Consider the following 24528-nt stretch of genomic DNA (forward strand, 5'->3'; position numbering starts at 1 on the left):
AGCCAGCCAGCAAACCGCAGGGAAGGAGACCTGCTTGCTCGGGGTTCCGGGACCGAGAGAGCAAACCGGGAACGCCGCGGTTTGCTCTCTCGGTCCCGGAGCCAGCCAGCAAACCGCGGGGAAGGAGACCTGCTTGCTCGGGGTTCCGGGACCGAGAGAGCAAACCGGGAACGCCGCGGTTTGCTCTCTCGGTCCCGGAGCCAGCCAGCAAACCGCGGGGAAGGAGACCTGCTTGCTCGGGGTTCCGGGACCGAGAGAGCAAACCGCGGCGAAGCTGGTTTCCTTTCCCGGTTTGCTCTCTCGGTCCCGGAACCCCGAGCAAGCAGGTCTCCTTCCCCGCGGTTTGCTGGCTGGCTCCGGGACCGAGAGAGCAAACCGCGGCGTTCCCGGTTTGCTCTCTCGGTCCCGGAACCCCGAGCAAGCAGGTCTCCTTCCCCGCGGTTTGCTGGCTGGCTCCGGGATCGAGAGAGCAAACCGCGGCGTTCCCGGTTTGCTCTCTCGGTCCCGGAACCCCGAGCAAGCAGGTCTCCTTCCCTGCGGTTTGCTGGCTGGCTCCGGGACCGAGAGAGCAAACCGGGAAAGGAAACCAGCTTGATTACCAGAGGCTTCCTCCTTCCACGGAGGTCAAGAAAAGCGCTGGTGAGTGTCTACATTGCATTACCAGCGCTGGATCACCAGCGCTGGATCCTCTACACCCGAGACAAAACGGGAGTACGGCCAGCGCTGCAAACAGGGAGTTGCAGCGCTGGTGATGCCCTGCAGATGTGGACACTCTCAAAGTTGCAGCGCTGTAACTCCCTCACCAGCGCTGCAACTTTCTGATGTAGACAAGCCCTAAGAGAGAAGTGACCATCAATTCTAGTGAGAAGAAAGTTGCTCTAGAGTGTTTAAGAGAGAAAATGGATGAGCTTTTCAAAGAGAGAGGTGTCCTGAGGTAGAAAAAAAACAAATCTAAGAAAAATAAATAGACAAAATATAAAGGGAGGGAATGAGAAAGTTCAAAGCAAGCGAGACAACCCAAGTGTAGCCTGTTATGCTATTGAATATTCAGATATAGCTGTTACTTCCTGCAATATTGTTACTTGCTGACAGATGTCATGCCATTTAATTATCTTCTTTTTTGAGATGGGATTGGGTAAGAATACCTGCAGGGACAGCAGAAATTTCACTTGACTCACTGTCATTGGATATGAAATTAAATCATGTGGCAGGTTTTTAAAAACAATTATGTGCACCACTATTGAGTAATATTGTTTCAAGCTATGAAGAAAAGTGTTTTCCAGCTAAATATTCTTGTTTAATTCTTTCTCTCCTCACCACTCAGGTGTTCACATATGAATGTTCATTTTGGAGATGACCTCTTCAGAGCTGTAAAGGAGGTTACTGAAAGATGTCTCATTGCTCCATCTTCCTTGGAAAAGTTGGAGAAGATTTGGGCAGAATATAACTTGGCTCAGGAGATGATTCAGTTGTGCAGAAATGTGGTGGGTTGGATGTTTTTTTCTCAGAGCTGTAATTTATAGCCTGTTGACAGAGTACATTAGTCTTATAAAGTGAACTCTAGTATCATGAATAGAGAATGGAAGAATCTACCTTGCCTTGGGTAACTGCAGTATTTTCCAGAAATGAAAGATTTGAATTGTTCACTTCATTTTAAAGAAGATTCAACTTTTGACACTCCCGATTTAAATTCGGCGATTGGGCATTCAGAGCCATCAGAAAATGGCATTTGAGGGTTATTGGTATGCTCCCTGCTCAGAAGGCGAGGAGGACATGGGGTACAGGTTTTAATGAGATTGCATCTTTGTTAGTCTCATTACTTCAAAGGTTCCCATAAGGGGACAGTCCAGTGCAGTCACTTGCACCCCATTGGTCTTTTGCCTGTTTTGGGGGCTCCCACTACAGAGGGACCCAGTCATCAAACTAAGAAGTTCTGTGTGCCTCCACTCACGCTCTAGCATGCCCCCTTTGGTGGTTGAGGCAAGAGAGGACCTTGGCACCTCTCTTCACCCCAGCCAACATTGCTATCAAGCACATTGATGGGGCAGTCCCACTGGGGTAATATCCCAGCTCCTGGTTTGCACTTCCCCCATGGAGGTTAGACACATGCCCCGTCTCATAAGGAGATGCCCTTGGGAGGCCCCTATGTTACCTTTTTGGATCTGGAGCCTAAATATGCAAGTTCCTGCACTGGGTATCTGCCAGAAGTTGCAGCAAGTAAATGTCTTTCCAACAGTTCCAAACTGTGCCCTCCGGGATGGGGAGAATCCCAGCCCTATGGCTGAAAATCAGGGGTTGATTTTTGGGCATTGTGAGGAAGGTGAGAAAACCTCACCAGTCTTGGCCAGTTTGTGGTATGCAGAAAGATTCCTTCCTAGCTCCAAAGTGGCGACGAGCACAGTCCACAGCAACCTAGATAAGGGAGGGAACGTGGGTTGAGTGCTAGAAACCAGCAAACAGAAGTGGCCCTGAGCACGGGGATCCTATCATGGCTGCGAATCTTGTGCCAAATCCCATGAGACCTTATGGCTTCAAATCCCACGAGACCTTAAGACCACCCTGGAAGTTCTGAGATGGCTGGCAATCTTATGGGATCCACTCTGTGCTGTTTGCTGTCTTTGGTTGCACCATCAAAACACACTCCTTTCTAGGCTCAGGGCTCTTTTTTGTTGTTGTAACAGGAAACTAGTTTCAACTTTAATGTTGGAAATTCTTTCTCTGTCACACCCCACAAATAGTCTGAGACAGTATGCTAAATACAGGAGAGCTCTGTGCTCCCTCTCTGTGGTAGGGAGAAAAGTGTTAACTATACAGAAATGGGTGTGGTGGTCTAGTGTAGGAGAGAGCATGCCACCCAGCGTAGCCATTGGCAGCCTCTTTACGTCAGTTAACTTGATTGGAGCCATCCTGAGTCAGGGAAGTTATGTGCTTTATGGGTGATTAATGGACAGGGCAGGGTCTCAGCCTGTGAGAAAGGGGGATCCCCATCTCCATGTCACCCATGTATGGCTCCAGCATTGGGAGAAATCAGAGAGGGGAGTGATTGAAACTAGTGTCCTGTGGAGTCCTTGGGACCAGCAAGAGAAATCAATGGGGTGTATGTGTTTTGGGGACAAAGATGAGGGGATTATACTTCTGCTAGCGGGAAGCTGCTTCTACCTCAGGTACTTCTCCAAAGTTACCCTAGGGAAGGAACCATTATCCCCACAGCATTCCTCTCCCCTCCAATGTATGCACACGTTTGCTAGTTTTCCCTGCTTGCGCTCCCAAGTGGTGGCTTCTGTAGGCTTCTATAACAGGCTGCCTCTTCGGTGCTGGCTTGTGCTGCTGCATGTTCTGTAATGTTTACCTACCTCTTAATTCTACTGTAGAGGCTAAAATAATGTTTGCAAGGAGTCTTGAGTTTTTTATATGGAGAATGCTGTAATATAGCTTTATCCATCAATCTCAAAGGACTTTACAGAGCAAGTTAAGAGTATCATAAGTGCAAAGTAACTTTTGTTATTAATATATTTGTCCCTTTCTGTGTAACCTTCCTACCTGGAACTGTCACTAAGGCCAAGTTCAGTAGTTCTGCAGATAAAGTGAACCCCGAGGACTTATTGCTAGAAAATATAATTTTTTCTTATGAAATGTGAGACCAATAGACAATGTGTCATTAATTTTTTCCTAAATTTAAGAATAAGCATTTTAAGTAAGACTGTTTACTTCCCAAGCACTGTGGAATTATACTGATGCATTAGCTCATGAAATAGACTGTTAATAGAAGTGAAACAGGTCTATTTTCCTCACCATGCATGAGAAGTATTAACACTAAACAATAGTAAAAAAGAAACTGATATTTTTAAATTTTCAGTTTTTAATGATCCAGTAGGTTAATTGTAAACAACATAAAGAGATTTGTTTTAAAAAATATTTAACTTCACTCTGCATGAGTAACACCCACTACGAACACATAGTTTAACAGTAAAACAAATGAGCATGTTATAATTTGTTTATAGAGAGGTGGTCAGTAAGGAAGAGAAATAGGCAGGTTGCCAGGGCTTTGATATCCAAAGTTGTTTAAGTAGCAGCAAAGAACAAAGAGAAAGAAGAAACTTACAGGCCTAGAACAGTCTTAAGAATTCATTTTAATGACTTTTTTCCTTTGGAACATCGTTCATCCCAGATGAAGCAGCAGCAGTTGGAAACTTTTTGAGACACATGGGTTAATCAAATTTGAGCAACAGAGGACATATAAAACAAAGATCCAGGCTAAGAGTGAAACCAGCACTTGAGTGATCTGCAGAATTAATTTAAAGTCTCCCTCTCTTACCACTCCTGATTTTTGCTACAACTCATTTATGGAAAAATCACTTAGAAAAATAAGCTGAGCAAATGCTAGAAGTGGTGAAGTGACCTGATATGTGAAGAGAATCCTTCTAGTCTCGACATGTTTGTTCTCTGTGAGATAATTGGATAAGATTGGAACTATCTGCAACAAGCCTTTAGTTTTCTGTAAAGAGGTTTTATAGTAGTCTGTTACAGCACATAGAATTGTTACATGATAAACATCATGAAGTGAAGATCTCTTCACATGGCAAATTTTTTTAAATCCTGATTCGTTCTAATTGGTATGGCATAGCATTGGGGTTCCGCTCCCTGCTTGTTGTGGATGGCTAACAATATGACAAATGCTACACACCAGTAAAAAGTTTCTTTTTACAAAGCTGTACATTGGGTCATGTTTGATCTGATGTGTCTCTAATTACATAGAATCTAGCTATCATCTTGTTTGGAATCTTGTTTGAGTGCTCTGACTATGCATTAAGGAGAACAAGAGTTGCCGAGGCGGTGTTACAAGTAGCATGAAGAGGAAAAGTCGAATAGACAGGTAATACTGTCAGGAGACAGGCAGGCCTGAGAAGAGCAGAGGACATACAAATGGGAAAGTGTGTGTTCAGGCTTGGAGCAACCTGAAGAATTAATTTAGACACCAATTACCCAGGTGACCTGGCAGCAGCTAGAGGCAGAATATTTTGCTGCTCCAGTGGAATTTGTGGCAAGTACCCCTGATGTCTTTGGGAAGTGTAGAAGAAAGAATTTGAGTTGTAGTGACTCAATACCCAAACCACCTTTCTTAAATAAAAAAAATCTTATTGTTTTTAACAAAAGCTGTCCTGTTTTTAAAGGACATAGTGGTATTAAGACCTTTTCTAATGAATTACCTAAATTTAAAATCCATGTGTAAGTGGAATAACACACTCCATAGAGTGTTGGTTAATAAACACATGTATTGGGTTGATGAAAGTACAAGACGTGCACCTCAAAGGTTGATTAATATGCACCTAGTCATCATTACATACATCTAAGTAATGTTGATGTAAATGTTGACTTTTAATCTATCTACAGTTGAACAGATCTCAAAGTTTGAGAAATATTTGTCTGCAAAATTCTCTGATGGTTTTAGTTCCATAGGCAGTTTGAAATGAAATGTACAAAAACCCAGTGAGCCCAAATAGGCAATGGACAGAAAATTTGTTGATTATGTCTACTTTCTTATTCGGTCCATTTAACTCATTAAAACAGTTTTTATTAGCTCCTTCATGCTATGCACTAGCCTTAGGAACATTATTGATATTTCCTCAATTCTTCCTTCTCTACCTTCTCTGCTATGTGGTACTTTATCTTGTCTCTAATCTCTAATTAGTTTGTAAGATCTTTGAGGCAAGGATCTTTTTTGGGGCCGTGGGGGGGCAGGCACGTAACAGTGTAAATAACACATGAACAAGTAAACCCAATACAGCACTGGTTTGCATGAGGAATATAGTGCTAGATGCAGGGCAAATGACATAATATGATCTTAACTCTCAGCATCTTTACTTCCCCCAGTTTTCTTAGACTGGTTTAACTAGATTCTTATGATTTTTATGTGTACAGCCTGCAGTGGGTGACTTTTGAGCCTGTACAGTAAGTATAAGTATAAGGTAAAGCAGACCTGATATGGAATAATGAGACACGCATCTAGATGCAGTTTGGCAAGTTCTTGACCCTGTTTATTATCTAGACTGGGGTTATGTACACTATGAAGGTCTGCCCTTTCCTAATGGGACTTGAGAATTACATCTCTGCACTTAGTGCTCCATGTGGAAAGTCTCTAATTTGGTGGGTTTTGCCTCTGGTGCAAGTGAACAGGCACAAGCGACCAATTAAATGGTAGACATTTTGGGGATCCTAACACTGTTGGTCTTGAACCGTTTGTTGGTTTCTCAGACTTACTCATTATCATGGGTGGGAGAAATAAAAAAAACCCTGCATCACAGTAATATTTAACTTTTAAAAATAGGAGCCACACAAGAATGAGGATGTCAGTTAAATGGAATATTAAAAAGAACAGTCACAAGGGTATCATGCCTGCAAGCAGCATGAAGACTACTTAAAAACACCATAATAGAGGCTCAAAGTAAATATACACCCCAAATCAAAAAGGACTGGCTAAACAGTAGAGTGATGGAGGTTGTTAGAGGCAAAAAAGGAATCCTTTAAAATTTGGAAGTCAAATTCCAATGAGGTAAATACGAAGGAGCACAAACTCTGGCAGCTCAGAGCTTTGGGGCCCCCGCAGCGGAGCTTGAGAGCTCCAGTCTCCCTTCCACATACCCCCAGCGGCTGAGAGCTCTAGGCCCAAGGCTGAGGCAGAAAATGTCACAGCAGTCTCTAAAAGTCATGGAATCCTTGACAAAATCTTATCCTTAATGCTAGGTTCTAAATTACTTTTTACCACCTAAAAAGTAGATCTTGGAATCATCCTGGATAGATTTCAGAAAACTTGTGTTCAGTCGGCCCCAGAGGTCAAAAAGCCTAACAGTATGTTAGGAATTATTAGGAAAGGGATAGACAATAAAACCAAATATATCATCATTGATGGTACACCCACACTGAATATTGTGTCCGGTTCTGGTCGCCCCAACTCAAATACATATTGGAACTGGCAAAGGTTTAGAGAAGGGAAGCGAATTTATGATCAAGGATATGTAAGGGGAGACTAAAAAGTTTAGGGTTGTTCAATTTAGAAGAGAAACATGTAAGGGATGATATGATAGTGGTCTATAAAATCATGAATAATGTGGAAAAAGTGAATAGAAAAAGTGGTGTTTACCCTTTCCCACAATACAAAAACCAGAGGTGATTGGAAGAAATTAATAGGCAGCAGGTTTAGTACAAACAAGAAGTACTTTTTCGCACAATGTACAGCTAACCTTTGGAACTTGTTACCAGGTGATGTTGTGAAAGCCAAAAAGTATAACTGGGTTCAAAAATGTACTGGAGAAGTTTATGGAGGAAAGGTCCGTCAATGGCTCTGAGCCAAGTCAGGCATGCCACCCAATGCTCAGGGCGACCCTAAAGCTCTGACTATCAGAAGCCAAGAGTGGAAGACAAAGAGTGGATCATTCTATGATTGTCCATTTCTGAAGCTCTCATTTTGCCCACTGTTGGATACAGGATACTGGACAAGATGGACCACGGTCTAACCCAATGTGGCAACTCTTGTGTTCTTAGATTCGTCGGCACTAGTCCAGAGTACTATCTGATGCTTTTCTTAATCTGGTTTTATCCTCAATATAGTTACACCTTTTGCTCTGCAGTCTTGATGTTTTGAGGAATTATTTTGTGTTTTCTTAGAATTGTCTGTTTTGGATTGCAGGTTCTTCAGGGCAAGGAGTGTTTCTGTTTGTAAATTTACCTGACATTTTGCATTATTATATAAGTGTTCTGTAAGAATGAGCTCATTTGTTTGAGGGCAAAACAATATAAAGCCTATACGATATTTCATATCCAGTTGGATATCAGTGATGCTTGTAATGATTAGGGACAGCAGTGCTCCCTAGGGTTAAAGCTTGTAAATAGAAGGCCAGAAGAGACCATTATGATCACCTTGTCTGACCTGTACAACGAGCCATAGCAAGACATGCTATCATGATTTTAAAACTTCAGGTGATGGAGAATGTACCTCATTCCTATGTAAGTTGTTCCCCAGTGGTAACCATTGTTAATTTTTTTGTCTGTTTTGTTGTCTACCTTCAGCTTCCAGCCATTGAGCTCTTTAGTTTCTTACCATAACATAGGTTTTCCAGATTTTGTTCTTCTTGGAGCTACTTTCTGAACTTTCTATTTTGTCAATAGCTTTTTTAAAAAATATGGGCTCCAGAACTTACACATTGTATAGCAGTAATGGCCTCATTAGTGCTGTATGAAGTGACAATACCACCTCTCTACTTTGAGTCAGTATTCCCCAACTTAAACATTGTCAAATACCTTATATTGAAAACTTCTATATTATGTAACAATTATTTTTATCAACCAAACGTTCAGTCTTTTCAAAAAGTGATATCAAGTTTGTTTGACGCCTATTTTCCATGAAACCATGTTGATTGACATTAATTATGTTACCATCCTTTAATTCTTAATTGATTGTGTCCCATATCTGCCTTTCCGTGATTTTGCCCATGATTGATGTCACACTATCCAACCTATAAGTACGTGTAGCATACTAGTTATCTTTTTAAAAATATTGGCTCCAGCACCTTTTGTACAGAATGGTAATGTGTTTTTACAGCAGGTTTGGAAAGCTGTGGTTTGGTTTTACATTCATATGTCTACTAGCCCAATGGAAAAATCTTTTACACTTCTGCTGATGTGGCACCTGATGGAATTATTTTAATCCTAATTCTTAATTTTTGACAAGTATGCAAGTTTATTATTTTGAGGGAATGCTACAAATGTACCATTGAGTTACACACTGAATTTCCCCATTTAATACTTATATTCTTTCTTATCTGTGTTTCTTTGTTATCTGCCCTATCCGTTTCTACAGTGAGGTTTCCCTCTTGCCTACAGTTTTTGTTGGCAGAACCAGTCCTGTCAGTTACCACGTGGGGGCTTAACTCTCTCTTCTGGAAAATTGCCCTGCATTTTGGCAAATAGCAGCGGGCAGTTTTCCAGACCACGTTCCTCCCAAACTACAGATTCTGGAAGGAAAAAACCTACTAAACTGTCAGTTTGGCTCCAGAATTTTCTTCCCTTTATTTCTTCTTGCTAGGAAGTTTTTACCATCTCTCACTTTTGGGAGGTCCTCCTTGTTTTCTGACTCCAGTGCATTGAAGACAAAGACAATGAAGACCTCTCATCACCTAGGCAACAAGAAGGAAAATGAGAAAGCAACAAAAAGCAGACAGGCCCTTTCTGGCTTTCTCACTGTTGCTACCCAGTCTCTCCCCCTCTCTCCTGGAGGGTGAAGAAGTGGTTGGGAATGGGTATTTATCATTCTGATAGTCCCCATTTTCCACAGAAATCTTGTTTCTCAGAAATGATGGAGCTGTTCTTGCATCCCTTGCTGCATCTATGGGCAGCAGGGTTAAGGTCACTAAAGAATTTTTAAAAGTATAGTAGGAACAAAAAGAATGCAGACAATGGTACTGGTCCATTACTAGATGTGTATGGTAGAATTATCAATAATAATGCAGAAGAGAGAGATGTGTTCAATAAATATTTCTGTTTATAGGGACAAAACAGATGATGTAGTTATATTACATAATAACACTCTCTCCATTCCATTAGTATCTCAGGAAGATATTAAACAGCAATTACTAAATTTTATACATTTTCAAACGAGGTGGTCTGAATAACTTGCATCCAAGAGTTTTTAAAGAGCTGGCTGAGGAGTTCACTGGATTGTTAATGTCGATTTTCAGTAAGTCTTGAAACACTGGGGAAGTTTCAGGAGACTGGAAGAAAGGTCCTCTTGTGCCAATATTTAAAAAGGGCAAAGGTGACAACTCAGGTAATTATACTCCTGTCAGTCAGACATTGATCTTGGGCAAGATAATGGAGCAGCTGATAAGGGTCTCTATTAACAGAGAATTAAAGAACGGTACTACGATTAATGCCAATCAACATGGGTTTATGAAAAATAGATCCTGTCAAACTAACTTGATATCTTTTTTTTGATGAGATTATAAGTTTGATTGATAAAAGCAATAGTGTTGCTGTAATATATTTAGATTTCTGTAAGGTATTTGACTTGGTACTATGTGATATTTTGATTTAAAAAAACTAGAAGGAGATAAAATAAATATGGCACACATTAAATGGATTAAAAACTATCTAGCTGATATGTCTCAAAATGTCATTACAAACAGGGAATCCTCATCGAATGGGTGTTTTCTAGTGGGGTTTTGTAGGATTCAGTTCTTGGCCCTGTGCTATTTAACATTTTTATTAGTGCTCTAGAAGAAAACAAAATCATCACTGATCAAGTTTGCAGATGACCAAAAAACTGGGGGAGTGGTAAATAATGAAGAGGACTGGTTACTAACACACAGTGATCCGAATCACGTGATAAGCGGAGCAAAAGCAGAAAATATGCATTTTAATATAGCTAAATGAATACAGCTAGGAACAAATGGGAGACTCTATGCTGGGAATCAGTGACTCTGGGAAAAAAAATTGCGGGGGAGGGGGGTCCCTGAACATGAGCTCCCAGTGCGATGTTGTGACCAAAAGGTCTCATGCAGTCCTTGGATGCATAAACGGGAATCTTGAGTAGGAGTCGAGATATTATTTTACATCTGTATTTGTCAAATGTATGACTGTTGCTGGAATACTTGTCCAGTTCTGGTGTCCACTTTTGAAAAACGGTGTTGATACATTTGAGAGAGTTCAGTGAAGAGCCAACAGAATAACTAAAGGCTTAGAAAACATGCCTTATAGTGAGAGACTTAAGAAGCTCAATCTGTTCATCTTACCAAAGAAAAGGTTACAAGGTGACTTGATGATAGTCTATAAGTATGTACATGGGGGGCAAATATTTAATAATGGGTTCTTCAGTCTAGTAGTGAAAGTATTATATGATGAATGGCTTGAAGTTGAAGCTAGACAAATTCAGACTGGAAATAAGGCATACATTTTTAAAGATGAGAATAATTAACATTGGAACAACTTATCAAGGGTCATGGTGGATTTTCCATCATTGATCAATTTAAATTGAAGATTGGGTGTTTTTCTAAAAGTTATGATCTAGGAATTACTTGAGGGAATTGCTATCGCCTGTGTTATACAGGAGGTCAGACTAGATCAGGGGTGGCCAACCTGAGCCTACGCAGGAGCCAGAATTTACCAAAGTACGTTGCCAAAGAGCCACAGTAATACTTCAGCAGCCCACCATCAGCTCCCCCACCCCGCTCCCAGCGCCTCCCACCCACCAACAGCCCTGCCGATCAGCACCTCCTGCTCCCTCCCCGCACCTCCCGATCAGCTCTTTCATGGCGTGCAGGAGGCTCTAGGAGGGAGGGGGGAGGAGCAAGGGCACTGCAGAGGAGGCGGCGGGAAGGGGTGGAGTGGAGGCAGGGCCTGTGTAGAGCCAGGGGTAGAGCAGTGAGCACTTCCCAAGCACATTGGAAAGTTTACGCCTGTAGCTCTAGCCCCGGAGTCGGTGCCTATGCAAGGAGTTGCATATTAATTTCTGAAGGGCCCCAGGACTAGATGATCACAGTTGTTCCTTCTGGCCTTGGAGTCTGCGAATCTTCCTGTTTGTGAAGACTTAACTGGAAGGTCCTCTAAGATATCAGTGTCCAAGGAGACTATGGTTCAAAAGTATAAATATTGAACAGAAGCAATTTAAAAAGAGGGAGATTGGTACCTTGATTGCTTCAAGGGGAAATTTTTTTTACAAATTCTGAATATAACAAGATCTGGTCAAAGCTCAGTTCATGGTGCTGGGAAAAAACGCATCTAGCAGAGATCAACTAAATTCTTTCTGATCTGAGAATATTTGCAGGAGGGGTTGACTCTATGCCTTACAGCAAATGTGCTCTCAAAACATTTCAACAATCTTGATTTTCTAAGAGATAAGAAGTAATGATTAAATTAATCTCATGCACATGTCAAATGCTACTTGAGACCAGCATCTCTAATCAGGACATTCAGAGTAACTCCTTGTGATCTAAACCAAATCATGGATGCTATTACTTAGACTACCTTTTCAGCCCCTGCCTTCTGTTTCATTCTCCTTGGAGTGCTTCCTCATGTCCATTCCGTGTTAGGTGTGTGCACGCTGTGTGCCCTCTGGAGCCACACACTCATACTCATAAGGGATGTTGCTGTCCACGCACCCTCTCGATTCCTTTTTACCGCCCATGACAGTTGGTGAAACAACCGACCCTTCTTCCTTCGGTAAGGTTTTCTTCTTAGTGGTTTTCGGACTCTAACTCATCGTTCTTAGCTATCTTAGTTTAGCATATATAGTTTTATAATTAGTATTAGTGTACATAGTTAATGAAAACAGATAGCTCTTGTTATCTGAGGGACTCCTTCGCACAAGAGGCCAGGTATATCCCAGTCTCTGGACTTCAAACCTTGTGCCTCGTGTGGCAAACCTGTGCTCATAAGTGACCCATACTCCAGCTGCTCGAAGTGCTTTGGGGAAACTCACGTGAAGGACAAGTGCCAGAACTGCCATGACTTCAGACCCAGCACTAAAACAGACACATTAGGCTGAAAACTATCCTCAGGGAAGCTCCTCTCACAGTTGAGCTGCTCTGATTCAGCACCGAGCACTTTGGCGTTGGTGCGAAGTGTTCCTTGGCACCGAGCTCTTCCTGGCACTGTTCACTTGGGTACCAAGGAAGAAGCACAAAAAGCAGCGCACTGACTGAGCACTTGTCAGTGCAGAAGAAAGACAATCAGGGGAAAGGCAGCACAGGGAGACCCGTGCTGGGCCACTCTTCCACTCCTGGGCCCACGATGGCACTGTCAACTCTTGCCTAGAGTGAGTCCGGTGTGGGACCCTCTGCTGATACCTGGAAGCCACCATGGCACCAGTGGTCTGATTGTTCCATTGATGCTGGAGGCTTTCCAAGTGGCAAGGGACCTACTTTCTCTTCCAGTCCCTCCAGCTCCATTGGGACAGCTCCAGCTCCAATGTCTGGAAGCAGGAAGGAACAAGGGATGTTGGGTTCTTTCCTGGCACCCTCTAGAGGAAAACTGACCCTGATCCCAGTGTCCCAACCATCTCCAGTCTACCGTCAGTCCACAGACCCTGGCACCGCACGGTGGCAGAATTGGTACTGCTCCGCCATGTTCTCAGAGAGAGGACTATTCTGAATCCAAAGGGGAACCTTATGTGCAGCCTAAGACTCAGCACCGGTACCCAGCGTATGTACCACCAGACTTGGATACTTCTCCCCCCTCCACCACTGATAGTGGCCTTACTGGAACCCTTGGGAGGTTCCCCTGGCATCAGATGCTCCCTCCCATCAGTCCTACTCGGTGGCTTCTGAGAAGCGGACTACTGCTCCTTCTTGCTCGACACCAGACCCCGACTCCAGTGCTGATGTTCAGGAGATGGCTCAAGTGGACATCGTTGAGGCTGAGGAAGAAAAAGGAGCATCTCCTCCAGTGCAAGCCTCCTCATTTTCTCCAGATGAGGCTGTCAACGGGACCCAGTACCCTGCTTCTGCAGGGCGATTTCAGGGCCCATCAGGACCTTTTTGAAGTGGGTAGCTGGGTCTGGAAATTGAGGAGTTTAAAGAGACATCACACAGCCTTATTGGTATCCTGGCTGCAGCAGCTCCCTCCAAGATGGCCTTACCCATCAGTTAGGCTGTGATGGGACTGGTCAAGGCTGTGTGGCAAATTGCTTCTTCTTCTCCCACACTCCCAACCTCAAATTGGGCAGAGAAGAAATATTATGTTCTTCTTCGAGTGATTGCTCACATCCATTCCAGTTAGGTGTGCGCGCCGCGCGTGCACGTTCGTCGGAAACTTTTTACCCTAGCAACTCCAGTGGGCCGGCAGGTCGCCCCCTGGAGTGGCGCCGCCATGGCGCCCAATATATATCCCTGCCGGCCCGCCCGCTCCTCAGTTCCTTCTTACCGCCGTGTCGGTCGTTGGAACTGTGGAGCGCGGCATAGCTGTCCTCCACGTCCCTAGCTCTCCTAGTTTCTATCGCTTGTTTATCGCTTATCTCTAGTTCTATATAGTTGTTAATTAGTATTGTTAAGTAGATAGTTTAGTAAATAGCTGTTAAGTAGTTTCTTGCCGGGGGCTTAGCCCTTCCCGGCACCGGGCGCCAGGCTCATGCCTGTTTCGCCAGGCTTCAAGCAGTGTGCGGCCTGCAAGAAGCCCATGCCTACCAGCGATCCCCACGAAGCGTGCCTGAAGTGCCTCGGGGAATCGCACAGATCTGACAAGTGCCGCATCTGTAAGGCTTTTAAGCCGAGGACAAAAAAGGAGAGGGATCAGAGGCTCCGAACTCTCCTAATGGAGGCGGCACTTGACCCGTCGACTTCGCAGACCGTGGTTTCGGCACCGGCACCGGATCGCTCCGGCACCGAGAAGACTCCTCGGCACCGACCTTCTCCGGCACCGGAATCAGAGCCTAGGCCGTCGAAGTCTAATACTCCGGCCAGGCAGACCCGGCTTGAACGCCCGGCCTCGACATCGGCCGCGGCGCCGCCGGCACCGTCAGCACCGTTGACTCCGGGCCGGCGGGTCTGTTGAGTCCGGTGCCGCCGAGCTCCCCCATGAGATCTGGGGTTGAGATAATGGTCCCATCCACTCCGGAGACCTTCGCCTCGGCTCGGGACCTTATTGCCCTGACGGAGCCTACTCGGCTGCCACCCCCGGTTCCTCCGGTGCGGGTCACGTCCAGAGGCAAGCCCATGATGTCGGCACCGCCCACGGACAGTCGTTCGCCATCCAGGCCCCGACGTCTTGGGCGCTCCAGATCCCGACGCCGCTCGCAGTCCCGGCACCGCTCCCCTCAGCGGTACCGGTCGCACTCGCGGCACCGGTCGGCATCGAGACGGTCGCGGTCAGGCTCCAGTCGACACCGGCACCGCGACTCCAGGAGCAGGTCCCGACGCTACTCGCCGCACCGGTCGACCTCCCGGCACCGAGCTGGTGGCAGGTCCCGGTCGATCTCCCGGCACCGAGCTGGTGGCAGGTCCCGGTCCCGGTCGATCTCCCGGCACCGAGCTGGTAGTAGGTCCCGGTACCGAAGCGGCGCCCGGCACCGTGACAGATCCCGGTCCCGAAGCAGCGCCCGGCACCGTGACAGATCCCGGTCCCGAAGCAGCGCCCGGCACCGTGACAGATCCCGGTCCCGAAGCAGCGCCCGGCACCGTGACAGATCCCGGTCCCGATCCCGGCACCGTTATGACTCCCGGCACCGGTCCCCGGCACCGAGACGATCCTCCGTGCCGGCCCGCGCAGACCCGTACCATCCAGGGTCGGCCCCGCCGTGGCCCTCCAGGCAGCCGTCCGTGTCCTCCCAGACGGACAGCGGCTACGCGCTGGGCACCGACCGGCAGGCGGCGCTGTTTGCTGATCCGCCGCTGCAGGACCAAGGCCCCCCACAGTGGGGATTCTGGACACCCTGGGCGTACCATCAGGCCCAGGGCCCCCAGCAGCTCCCTGCTAGGCCGGCGACTGCGGAGCGTAGGGCCCCTGAAGCCTCTTTGTCTCGCCCCCCTCCCTCCCCGGAAGGGGACGAAGGGTCCAAACAGCAGGACTCCGCTGCGGCTCCGGAGACAGAGGCGAGGGCTGAGGAAGACCCTCAGTTGGACACTATTGTGCCTGGGGTCTCATCATCCTCCTCCCCGGATGAGGCGGTGGCGGGTACCTCCTCCAACAGTCCCCCCCCGCTGGATCTCAGGGCGCACCAGGACCTCCTCAGGCGATTGGCTCAAAACCTGAGTCTGCAGGCAGAGGAGGTCTCGGAGATAGAGGACCCAATTGTCACCATCCTCTCTTCCGATGCTCCCACCAGGGTCGCCCTGCCGTTTATACGGACCATTCAGGCCAATGCCAATACTATCTGGCAGTCCCCGGCCTCCATCCCTCCGACAGCGAAAGGAGTCGAGAGGAAGTACATGGCCCCTTCTAAGGGGTACGAATATTTACATGTTCACCCGACTCCCGGTTCACTGGTAGTGCAATCGGTGAACGATAGGGAGCGTCACGGCCAGGAGGCTCCGGCCCCCAAATCCAGAGAAGCCAGGCGGATGGACCTCCTTGGCCGTAAGGTGTATTCGGCTGGGGCGCTGCAGCTCAGGGTCTCTAACCAACAGGCCCTGCTGAGCAGATACGCCTTTAACTCCTGGGTGGCAGTGGACAAATTTAAGGAGCTGCTGCCACAGGATGCTCGCCAAGAGTTCACGGCCATCTTGGACGAAGGCAAGAAGGTCGCGCGCACGGCCTTGCAAGCCTCCTTGGACGCTGCGGACTCGGCTGCCCGTACCCTCGCGTCAGGAGTTACGATGCGTCGCATCTCCTGGTTGCAGGTTTCCGGCCTTCCGCCAGAGCTCCAGCACACGATACAGGACCTTCCTTTCGAAGGCCAGGGCCTGTTTTCCGATAAGACAGACCCCAGACTTAAGAGTTTAAAGGACAACCGGGTCATTGCGCGGTCCCTCGGGATGCACACCCCCGTGACACAGCGTAGACCCTTTAGGCCGCAACAACAGCAGCACCGTCGGCCGTTTTCCCAGTTCCGCCAGCGGCAGGACCCTTACAGGCGCCGCGGCAGGAACGGGAGGCGCAGGCAGTCGGGGAACCAAGGGGGGCAGAACCAAGGCTCCTCAAAACCCCCGCCTGGTCCTAAGCCTTCATTTTGAAGGTGCGCTCGAGGGCGCAGTAACAGTTTCCCCTACGGATCCTTCCCCTCCGTTTTCCAACCGCCTTTCGTTTTTCCTCCCGGCGTGGTCCCAAATAACATCGGACCGCTGGGTCTTGAGCGTGGTGCAGACGGGGTACCGCCTGCAGTTTGTTTCGTTCCCTCCTTCCCGCCCTCCTTCCTCGTCCCTCTTCAGGGACCCCTCTCACGAGCAATTCCTTCGGCAGGAGGTGCAGACGCTCCTCAGCAAAGGAGCTATAGAGGCGGTTCCCGAAAACGAGAAAGGCAAGGGGTTTTATTCCCGCTATTTTCTGATCCCCAAGGCCAAGGGGGGCCTCAGGCCTATCCTCGACCTGCGAGAACTCAACAAATACCTCGTGAAGTTGAAGTTCCGCATGGTATCCCTGGGGACCATTATTCCATCCCTGGATCCGGGAGACTGGTACGCCGCCCTCGACATGCAGGACGCGTATTTCCACGTTGCCATTTGGCCACGCCACAGACGCTTCCTCCGCTTCGTTGTGGGGGCTCGTCATTATCAATTTGCGGTCCTCCCGTTTGGCCTGTCCACGGCCCCGAGGGTGTTTACAAAATGCATGGCAGTTGTCGTGGCGCATCTTCGGCGCAACCGTGTCCACGTGTTCCCTTATCTGGACGATTGGTTGATTCGGGGCACGTCGGAACAGCAGGTGTACAGCCATGTCCGCGTGATCACCGGCATGTTTGCGAGTCTGGGCCTCTTGATAAACACGGACAAGTCCACCCTGAGGCCCACTCAGAAGGTGGAATTTATCGGGGCCGTCCTGGACGCCACTGTGGGCAGGGCCTCGCTGCCTCGGCAGCGGTTCCAGACCATGGCGGCGATCGTTCAACGCTTGCGGTCAGCCCCGTTGACGTCAGTGAGGACATGTCTGACCCTGTTAGGCCACATGGCGGCGTGCACTTTTGTGACCGACTACGCTCGGCTCCGCATGAGGCCTCTCCAGCTGTGGCTTATCAGTCATTACAGACCAAGGCAACCGCTAGACATGTTAATCACAGTCCCCCAGAAGGTCTTAGATTCCCTCGGCTGGTGGGTGGACCAGTCCGTATTGTGTGCGGGTCTTCCCTTTCACCCGTCTCAGCCCTCGGTATCCCTGACAACGGATGCCTCAGATCTAGGCTGGGGGGCCCACCTAGGGACCCTGCGGACGCAGGGCCTATGGTCCCAGGAGGAGGTGGGGCTACATATCAACATGAGGGAGTTGAGAGCGGTCCGCCTTGCTTGCCAAACGTTTTGTCATCAGCTTCAGGGTCGTTGTGTAGCCGTGTTCACGGACAACACGACGACCATGTATTATATCAACAAGCAGGGCGGCACCAGGTCCTCCTCCCTGTGCCTCGAGGCGATACGACTCTGGGACTTTTGCGTAGCCCACTCCATTCACCTCAGGGCTTCCTTCCTTCCCGGAGTACGGAACACGCTGGCGGATCGATTGAGCAGATCCTTCCTGTCACACGAGTGGTCCCTTCGACCGGACGTCGCTCTCTCCATTTTCCGGAGGTGGGGTTATCCCCGGGTGGACCTCTTTGCGTCCAAGGGGAACAGGAAGTGCCAAGCGTTCTGCTCCTTTCAGGGCAGGGAGCCGGGGTCGATAGCGGATGCCTTCCTCATCCAGTGGTCGACCCACCTGTACTATGCGTTTCCTCCGTTCCCTCTGGTTCACAAGGTCCTCCTGAAGGTGCGCAGAGACAGGGCTCGTGTGATCATGGTGGCCCCGGCATGGCCCAGACAGCACTGGTACACCATGCTGCTAGACTTGGCCGTAGCCGACCCAGTTCCCCTGCCCCTTCATCCGGACCTGATTACCCAGGACCACGGGTCCCTCTGTCACCCAGACCTGCAGTCGCTGCACCTAGCGGCGTGGCTCCTGCGTGGCTAACTGGTTCCGAGCTGCGCTGCTCCACGCCTGTGAGAGAGGTGCTCTTGAGCAGCAGGAAACCATCCACAAGAGCCACATATTCGGCAAAATGGAAACGCTTCTCCTGTTGGTGCGTAGAGAGAAATCTCCGCCCTATGGAAGTTTCGGTATCCGAAATCTTAGATTATGTTTGGTCCCTCAAAGAACATGGTCTGGCCTTATCGTCGTTGCGAGTCCATCTGGCAGCTATCTCCACCTTTCACCCGGGTGCGGACGGTCGCTCCGTTTTTTCTCACCCGACGGTGTCGAGATTCCTTAAGGGGCTGGAACGGTTATTCCCTAACGTCCGTCCCCCTGCTCCAACCTGGGATCTTAACCTGGTGTTGTCCCGGCTCATGGGGCCCCCCTTTGAGCCGTTAGCTACTTGCTCCCTGCTTTACCTCTCTTGGAAGGCTGCCTTTCTAGTAGCTATCACCTCAGCTAGACGGGTGTCGGAACTCCGAGCCCTTGTGGTGGACCCCCCATACACGGTCTTCCACAAAGACAAGGTGCAGCTTAGACCACACCCTGCCTTTCTACCCAAGGTGGTCTCAGCCTTCCACGTCAACCAAGAGATTTTCCTCCCGGTTTTTTTCCCAAAACCTCACTCCTCAGGCAGGGAGCAGCAGCTCCACTCGCTGGATGTCCGTAGAGCTCTCGCGTTCTACATAGAGAGGACCAAACCCTTCCGCAAATCCCCCCAGCTTTTCGTGGCGGTAGCGGACCGTATGAAAGGGCTTCCTATCTCCTCCCAGAGGTTATCCTCGTGGGTTACGTCCTGTATCAGGACCTGTTATGACTTGGCCCATGTCCCTACGGGCCGTGTGACTGCGCATTCTACCAGGGCGCAGGCGTCGTCGCTGGCTTTCCTGGCCCGTGTGCCCATCCAGGAAATCTGTCGGGCAGCGACCTGGTCATCGGTCCACACCTTTGCTTCCCACTACGCCCTGGTACAGCAGTCGAGAGAGGATGCGGCCTTCGGAACTGCAGTGCTCCATGCCGCGACTTCTCACTCCGACCCCACCGCCTAGGTATGGCTTGGGAGTCACCTAACTGGAATGGATGTGAGCAATCACTCGAAGAAGAAAAGACGGTTACTCACCTTTGTAACTGTTGTTCTTCGAGATGTGTTGCTCACATCCATTCCACACCCGCCCTCCTTCCCCACTGTCGGAGTAGCCGGCAAGAAGGAACTGAGGAGCGGGCGGGCCGGCAGGGATATATATTGGGCGCCATGGCGGCGCCACTCCAGGGGGCGACCTGCCGGCCCACTGGAGTTGCTAGGGTAAAAAGTTTCCGACGAACGTGCACGCGCGGCGCGCACACCTAACTGGAATGGATGTGAGCAACACATCTCGAAGAACAACAGTTACAAAGGTGAGTAACCGTCTTTCCCAGCGAGTGGATTTGAATACTTATACTCACATCGTCTTCCAGCATGCCTGGTCGTGTTTGCAGCAAATGAAAAGGATAGGTAGGGCCAGTCAAACACTACCACTAAACAAAAAGATACCAAGAAACTGGGCGTTTTTGGAAGAAAGGTTTATTCGACAGATAGCCCTCAGCTATGTATCTCTAACCAGCAAGCTTTTCTGGGGAGATATAATTATAATCTGTGGGACTCCTTGGCTATATTTAAAGACTCCTTGCGTCAAGATTCAAGGCAACAGTTCGCTGCCCTCTTGGAAGGCAGTAGGAATGTGGCCAGGACCTCTCTCCAGGCAGCTCTGGATGCAGCTGACATGGCGTGTAAGACAATGGCCTCTGCTGTCACCATGAGGCCTTGTTCATGACTCCAGTCCTCGGAGCTTCCTCATGAGGTCCAACAGCCCATCCAGGACCTCCCCTTCAAGGCTCCTCTGTATTCCTGGAGCAGACGGACACAAGATTAAAGGGCCTGAGGGCCTTAAGGGCCACCGTACGATCCTTAGGCTGTATGCTCCATCAGGTTCCAGGACGCACTTTAGGCCTCAGCAGCCTCTTCGTTTCTTGGCACTTACAAAAGAAAAGGGAGAGGTTAAAAGTGGCGCTAACCACTCCCATCCACGTCAACCTCCCAGCTAGTGTCTCAGAGGTACTCTAGTGGGCTCAAGCATGCCTTTTGAAGATGCGCCTGGAGGCAATATACCAGTCACCACTTCAGATCCTTTCCCCATCCCTCTTCAGGGACCCTTCTTATGAGCAACTCCTTGTCCAGGAGGTGCAATCCCTCCTAAAAATGGGAGCTATGGGGGAGGTTCTGCAAGAGGAAAGAGGTTTTACTCCCAATATTTACTAATCGCTAAGGGGGCCTCTGGCCTATTCTGGACCTGTGTCGCCTCAAGAAATATCTCAAGAAACTGAGGTTCCACATGGTCTCCCTGAGTTCTATCATTCCCTCCCTGGATCCAGGAGACTGGTATGCTGCCCTTGACTTACAGGATGCATGCTTTCACATTTCTGTCTTCTGTGGCCACAGAAGATTTCACAGGTTTGTTGTGGGTTAGCACCACTATCAATTTACTGCTCTTCACTTTGGCCTATCAGTGGCCTCCCAGGTCCTCACAAAGTGTAAGGCCTTGGTAGTAGCAGCTTTCCTCAGATGGCAAGGCATCCAGGTCTGCTCGTACCTCGAGGCTTGATGACTGGCTGATCAAGGGTCGGTCACAGGCTCATGTTTAGAACAGCATCAACATGGTCCAACCCATCTTCCAAGCCCTGGGCCTGCTGATAAACTAACAAAAGTCAACTCTTGTTCCAGCTCAGAGAATAGAATTTATTGGGCGGTGCTCGACTTGACCCAAGCCAGGACTTTCCTGCCAGAGACCTGATTCCGGACTATGTCGGACCTGATATCCAATGTAAATAATCCACCTGTTTAAGACAGTTCAATTAAGACAGGTTTGCCTCATGCTACTGGAGGACATGGCAGCATGTACTTATGTGGTTCAATATGGAAGACTATGCCTCAGGCCCCTCTAGATGTTGCTAGCATTAGTATATTCCCCAAGCAGACACCACTTGGACTCCATTCTCACAGTTCCTCCCCTAGTCCTCTCCTCCCTGGAATGGTGGAAAGACCCATGATTGGTAATGATGGGGAGTGCCCTTTGTTACCCCTTGACTGTTGGTAGCTTCGATCTTGGACGCATCTGACCTAGGGTGGGGAGCCTACCTCTACAACCTCAGGGCCTCTGGTCGCAAGAAGAACTCTGCCTGCACATAAACATCAGGCAGCTCAGAGTGGCACGCTTAGCTTGCCAAGTGTTCCTTCCCCAGATTTCAGGTGAGGCGGTACAAGTCCTGACAGACAGTATCGCGGCCATGTTCTGTATCAACAAGCAGGGAGGGGCTTGGTCTTCAGCCCTGTGTTGAGAGGCCAACCATCTATGGGACTTCTGCAAGAAGCACTCCATTCATCTCAAGGTGTCACATCTGGGAGCCCAAAATGTACTGGCGGTTCACCTCAGCAGATCCTTTTCCTCTCGCCATGAGTGGTCCCTTCATCTGGAGGTCACCAGGTTCACCGTCCAAAGGTGGGGGCCTTCCTAGGTGGACCTTTTTGCTACCAGAGAGAATAGGAAATGCCATCAGTTTTGCTTGGTACATGGGGACAGCCTGGGTTTCCTCTCTGACGCTTTCCTGCTCCCATGGACAGATCTTCTATTCTACGTCTTTCCTCCGATCTCTCTGGTCCACAAGATCCTCCTAAAAATCAATGAGACAAGGTGAGAGTTACTCTGATAGCCCCCGTGTGGCCACGCCAGCACTGGTTCGACACACTCTTAGAGCTGCTATTGATAGGTCCAAGCTGTCTGGACCTCATCTCACAAGACCATGGCCGATTGCTTCACCCAAACCTTGCCTTCCTGCACCTAATTGCATGGATGCGGCATGGCAGAACATAGAAGAATAGGCTTACTCGGAACAGGTCTTCAGATGTTGGTAGGTAGTAGAAAGCTGTACACCAGGGCTTCCTACCTGACCAATTAGAAACACTTCTTGACATGTCGGGGTTCCTTCCCCACTCTGAACGTTAGGGCACAGATGTGGGGACCCACATGAAAGACCCCCTAAGCCTATTTTTACCAGTTTAGGCTAACAGTATGCTGCCACCACCAAGCGAGTTAACCAAATATTTAGGGAGAGCCACTTGGAACTCTGCCAAATATCTCCCAAGTCCCTAACCCCACTTTTCTGGGCAGGCCTGAGAATGATTTCTCGCCTAAGCCCCTACACCCCTTTTCCTGGATAGACTTGAGAATAATCCACCCCAAGCCTCTACACCCCTTTCCCTTGGAAGGCTTGAGAATGTCCCCTCACCACTTAGTCCTGGTGAACGCAGATCCAAACCCTTGGATCTTAAAACAATGAAAAATCAATCAGGTTCTTAAAAGAAGAGTTTTAATTAAAGAAAAAAGGTGAAAGGAGTACCTCTGTAAGATTAGAATGAAAGATAATGTTACAGACAATCAGAGTCAAAACACAGAGGGTTTCCCTCTGGGCAAAACTTTAAAGTTACACAAAGAACCCAAATTTATCCTCCCTCTTTTATTTGCAAAAGAACTTGCAAACAAGAAAATAAATGTAATCTAACCATTCCTTCTCTAAATACTCACTACCCTATAGGAGTGGGATGGCGCCTTGTTTCTCTGTCTCCAGCAAAAGTGGGCACACAGCCCAGACAAAAGACTTTTTCCCCTTTCAGGTTTTAAAGTATCTTGTCCCCTTATTGGTCCTTCTGGACAGGTGTCAGCTAGGTTATGTAAGCTTCTTAACCCTTTACAGGTAAAAGAGGAATTAACACTTAACTGTATGTTGATGACAACATGGGCTTCTCAAAAGTGCTCTCTCCGTCTTGATCGTCCCTTCAGTCTGTCTTGGACTACTTGCTCCATTTAAGATGCGAGGGCCAAGTTCTGCTGCTTATCAAAGTGCACTTAGCAGCCTTCTCAGCCTTCCAGCCACTGTTCTTCCATGAGGTGACAGTACGGTTTCTCAAGGGGCAGGAGAGGCTCTAATCTCAGATCTATGAGCCAATACTATGCCATGGGACTGAAAACTGGTTCTGTTGGGACTCATGGGTCCTTCGAGCTGCTAGCATTGTGTCCCCTGCTGTTTCTCCCTTTGGAAAATCGCCTTCTTGATGGCGATCACCTTGGCCAGAAGGGTCTCTGAAATCAAGGCCCTGACATCAGAACCGCCTTACATAATATTCTTCAAGGACAAGGTCCAACTGCACCCCCACTTTGCCTGCCTGAGAAAAGTGGTGTCACAATTCCATAGCAGCCAGACCAGTTTTCTTCCTGAATCCTCACAGGAACTCTGAGGAATGGCGGCTTAGCTCACTGGACGTTAGGTGTACCCTTGCCTTTTATATTGAGAGGACTGAACCCTTCCACAAATCAACAAAACTCTTCGTCGCAATAGCGAAAAGGATGAGAGAGCTCCCTGTGATCTTGTCCTGAATAACCACATGTATTTGGGCTTGCTACAAGCAGGCGAATGTCCCACCTCCATCCATCTCAAACACTCACTCCACAACGGCCCAGGCTTCATCAGTAGTGTTCCTCACACAGGTCCCAATCCAACACATCTTCAGGGCCACAAACTGGTCATCCGTGCATACCTTTGCATCTCACTACGCCATCACCCAGCAGACCCAGGATGATGCCAGTTTTGGGAGAGCGGTGTTGCTGTCAGTGTGTCCATGAACTCTGAGCCCACCTTCTGAGGTACTGTTTGAGAATCATCTAACATGGAATGAACATGAGCAAGCACTTGAAGAAGAAAACAGTTACTAACCTTTTTGTAACTGATGTAAATGTGTTGCTCATGTCCACGCCACAACCAACCCTCCTACTTCTCTCTCGGAGTTAATGGCAAGAAGGAACTGAGAGGGTGAGTGGCCGGCAACACCCTTTATGCTGGCACATGAGCATGCAGCTCCAGAGG

The 24528-nt window shown here is 48.4% G+C and overlaps 1 protein-coding gene across 1 annotated transcript in view; it reads left to right on the forward strand.

Moving 5' to 3' along the window:
* Positions 1–24528, forward strand: part of LOC115644953 (serine/threonine-protein kinase 31-like) — a 51373-nt gene that overhangs the window by 17680 nt on the left and 9165 nt on the right. Inside the window, exon 10 of the mRNA XM_030549381.1 lies at positions 1325–1484. Within this exon, the coding sequence (XP_030405241.1) occupies positions 1325–1484 (160 nt within the window). The remainder of the gene's footprint in view (positions 1–1324; positions 1485–24528) is intronic.

This window comes from Gopherus evgoodei, chromosome 2 (assembly GCF_007399415.2).
Source record: "Gopherus evgoodei ecotype Sinaloan lineage chromosome 2, rGopEvg1_v1.p, whole genome shotgun sequence".
Taxonomy (NCBI): domain Eukaryota; kingdom Metazoa; phylum Chordata; order Testudines; family Testudinidae; genus Gopherus; species Gopherus evgoodei.